This window comes from Hibiscus syriacus, unplaced genomic scaffold (genome assembly GCF_006381635.1).
Source record: "Hibiscus syriacus cultivar Baekdansim isolate YM2019G1 unplaced genomic scaffold, ASM638163v2 tig00016065_pilon, whole genome shotgun sequence".
Lineage (NCBI taxonomy): Eukaryota > Viridiplantae > Streptophyta > Magnoliopsida > Malvales > Malvaceae > Hibiscus > Hibiscus syriacus.
Genome location: NW_024062380.1, coordinates 1,128,292 through 1,132,270, shown reverse-complemented (window position 1 = coordinate 1,132,270; position 3,979 = coordinate 1,128,292). Strand labels below are relative to the sequence as shown.

Sequence of the window (3,979 nt, the reverse complement as noted above, 5' to 3'; positions counted from 1 at the left end):
CGATGTTCTACCATGGTACATGGGTTTTTTGAATTATTTAGTTAGTGGTATAATGCCAATAGATCTTAATCATCAAGGTAGAAAGAAGTTCATGCAAGATATCAAAGCATATTTTTGGGAATAACCTTACATTTTCAAGCAATGTAATCTTACGTTTTCAAGCAATGTAATGACCAATTTTTTAGGAGGTGTGTTCCCGAGAATGAGCAGTACAACATTTTACAACGTTACCATAGCACACCCTATGACGATCATTTTGGTGGCATGCATACAATAACAAAGGTCCTCCAGTGTGGATATTATTGACCATCGCTATTCAAAGATGCTAATATTTTCGTACAACATTGTGATCGATGCCAAAGAACATGCAACATTTCTTGGCACAATGAAATGCCAATGCAACCTTTTTCGGAGATAGACTTATTTGATGTTTGGGGATTAGATTTGAAGGAACCTTACCCATCTTCTTGTGATAACACCTTTATCCTTGTTACCGTTGTTTATGTGTCTAAGTGGGTTGAGGCTGTAGCATTACCCTCAAGTGATGCTAAAGTGGTTCTTAGATTTCTCCATAAGCACATTTTTACTCGTTTTGGAACACCAAGAGCATTCATTAGTGATGAAGGTTCCGAATTTATTGGTCGACAAGTATTTAATGCCTTGCAGCGTTATAGAGTCAAACATCATATTGCTACATCATATCATCCTCAAACAAATGGTCAAGACAATGTATCTAACCGTAAAATCAAGCAAATCTTGGAAAAATGGTAAATCCTTCAAGGAAAGATTGGTCTTTATGACTTGAATGTCGGAGATCAATGAACTTGAGGAGCTACGCAACAATGCTTATGAAAGTGCTCGAATCTATAAAGAAAAAAGTAAGAAATGGCATGACCAATATATCTTGACAAAATAGTTTCATGTTGGACAACAAGTATTGTTATTTAACACTCATCTAAAGCTTTTCCCGGGAAAACTCGAGTCTTATTGGTCGGGACCCTTTGAAGTTGTAGATGTTTATCCTCATGGGCAATACTTTTGAAGAATTTAGTTGATGAAACCTCGTTCAAATTCAATTGATAGCGTTTATTTCCAACAACAAATCCTTAATATCGCCTCAATCACACTAAGTGAACCCCCTCATTTTTAAATTTATTTTGCTTTAAATAAGTCAATTTTGACATTAGTTAATTTTTTTAGTTTGATTAGATTTTAATTATTTTCTTTCTTTTTGTCTAGGATAATACTGAAGCTTTCCTACTGAAATACTTCTCCTGAGACTATGTGCTACATGGTGATTTTATGCCTCTATAAATCAGATTGCCGCATTGAATGCTACAATATATGCCAACTGGGTAAGTAACTCTTGGTAAAAAGTAATTTGTGCGAGTTGTCACCCACTTTTTGCCCCTTTCATATCCACTATCCACTTTAGCCTATCTTCATTATCCAATTTGTATCTTTATCCTTATCATTTCATTTTAAATTTTAAAACCTTTTGTTAAACCTTTATATTCTACCTTTAATACCCAACCCCTAACATTTACTCACACTTATTTCCTTTTACCTTTCATCTTCTTCCCATAGACGTTTTCTTTTTTATTTCCAAAGACTCTCCACTTTCTTCCAGTTCTCTTCTTTTTTCCTACTTCCTTCCATTTTCCTTTAAACACTTCACCTCCTTAGCCATGGCACCAAAATAAACTACTATCAAGAGTTCAAGCTGTCTTTTAACCTTTCCATTACCGACCTCATTGCTAAAATTAGCAACTGCCGCTGAACCCATATGATTCATGGGAATTTAGCAACAACGACACTACTCTGAAGACTTTGTTAATCAAAAGTTTATCAATGAGCAAGGTTTCGATTTATCCATCACTGATTACTTAAATCCTTTTGCCTATATTACCGATATCATTGTTAAGATGAAATGGGTTACGTTTTGTGCTCATCCTGGCGAAATCAATCATCACTGGGTCTAGGAGTTTTATAAAACTTGATGCATGAAGATAAGTCTCTGATTTTTGTACTAGAAAAGTTGGTTCATTGGTGGGTTGTACCAATCAACATCCTGCTCGGGCTAGAAGAGGGTTTATGTGAGCACACCAAATTTGTCAACAACCTCACAACTAAGGATTTGGAGCAAGTTGCGAGGGATGTATGCTTTCCAGAAAAGCCTTGGATTAAATCTTCCTCCAATAACTACACCATGTGTCAATTAGACCTAAATCGAAAAACTCGAGTATGGTTCGTTTTCCCTTCAAACTCGTTTAATGCCCACCATGCATTTCTCCTTCATTACTAGGGATAGGATTTTATTGTTGCATTCCATTTTAATGGGTAGACGTATTGATGTTGGTAAAATCATCTCTGTTGAACTGTTTGCTTATAGCCAAAAGGCTAGTGGTTATCTATATTTTCCATCAGTCATAGCAACATTATGCCATAAAGCACAAGTGGATAGATTACCTTATAATCAGATTACCGAGAATAGAAAATCTATAACCATCATTGTTATCAAACGAACGTTGCTAAAGGAGAGACTCGAACCAAAATCCTCCATACCCATGACTAGTGAGCCATAATTTTAAACCACAGCCTCTGAATCAATCCTTCGATCTTCCCAATGCTATAGTATCCAAGGAATGACATTAGGACAACATCATGTCCATACTGAGCCACATTATCCAGATTCAATCACGACTACATTCGGATCAAGTATAATACTGGCAATATGCCCAAGCCAGGGATGCTGTGTTGAAGAAAATATCAGCAGCATTGGTCAAAGATGGGAAATTTGTCTTTTCGAAATTTCTTACAAGTGTTCTTGTTGATTTGGTTCAACCGCATATGTCTGGTGCTACTAACAGTTCTGATATCGTTAAGGAGATCCCAACAACCAACACTGATATTAGAGTAGATACCATGGAAGCCGAGATAAAAACTAAGGAAGAAGCCGAAGAGGAAGCATCTAAGGAAGAAGAAGATGAGGAGGAAGATGAGGTTGATTCAACGGATGTCATTGTAGTTGGTTCTGACAATGATGATCCCATAGAGACCACTGAGACAATTAGCCAATAGAAAAAAAACTACCAGCAATGAGCATACTACTGCAAGGCAGCTATTGGATTTAAATACTAACACTATTGCACAAGATGATGTAGCAACAGAGCAACATGAGTTGGATACAGTTATACTTGTAACTAATGTGCTTAAAGATGTGAACCAAATGGAGGCAGCTAGCCAGCTTGGAGACATCGATATTGATTTGGTGCAAAGGACTTTATTTCATATTCATATTCCGTAAGTTTCTAAAGTTGTTGAATATTCGAAAATTACTAGTCAAATTGTTAAGGAGATTCAACAAGCCACTGCGAGTCATCCCAAGGGCTCAACCGAAGAGGAAGCATCTAAGGAAGAAGAAGATGAGGAGGAAGATGAGGTTGATTCAAAGGATGTCATTGTAGTTGGTTCTGACAATGATTATCCTATAGATACCACCAAGACAATTAGCCAAGAGAAAGAAAAAAAAGAAACTACCAGCAAGGAGCAGACTATTGCAAGGAAGCTATTGGATTTGAATACTAACACTGTTGCACATGATGATGTAGCAACAAAGAAACATGTGTTGGAGATAATCATACTTGTAACTAATGTGTTTAAGACTGTGAACCAAATGGAGATAGCTAGCCAGCTTGGAGACATCGATATTGATTTGGTGCAAAGGACTTTATTGAATATTCATATTTTGTAAGTTGCTAAAGTTTTTGAATATATGAAAATTACTAGTCAAATTGTTAAGGAGATTTAACAAGCCACTGCGAGTCATCCTAAGGGCTCAACCGAAACTGCTTTGGGTGACGCTAGGAAAAACTTGGCAAACCTTGAAACTACCATACCAGAATAAACTAAGGAGGTTCGTCTCATAATTCCTGATGCTGTTATAGTGCATGCCACATTAACGTCCATCGGCGTTAAA

General features: G+C 36.7%; 1 protein-coding gene across 1 annotated transcript; it reads left to right on the top strand.

The window, feature by feature from the left end:
- The first annotated feature begins 390 nt into the window (after nucleotides 1-390).
- On the top strand, nucleotides 391-3,754 carry LOC120208210. Its single transcript, XM_039207535.1, has 4 exons — nucleotides 391-767; nucleotides 2,748-3,003; nucleotides 3,056-3,271; nucleotides 3,356-3,754. Exons 1-4 carry the CDS (start codon nucleotides 391-393, stop codon nucleotides 3,752-3,754), a joined length of 1,248 nt encoding a protein of 415 aa, XP_039063466.1.
- The last annotated feature ends 225 nt before the right edge of the window (nucleotides 3,755-3,979 follow it).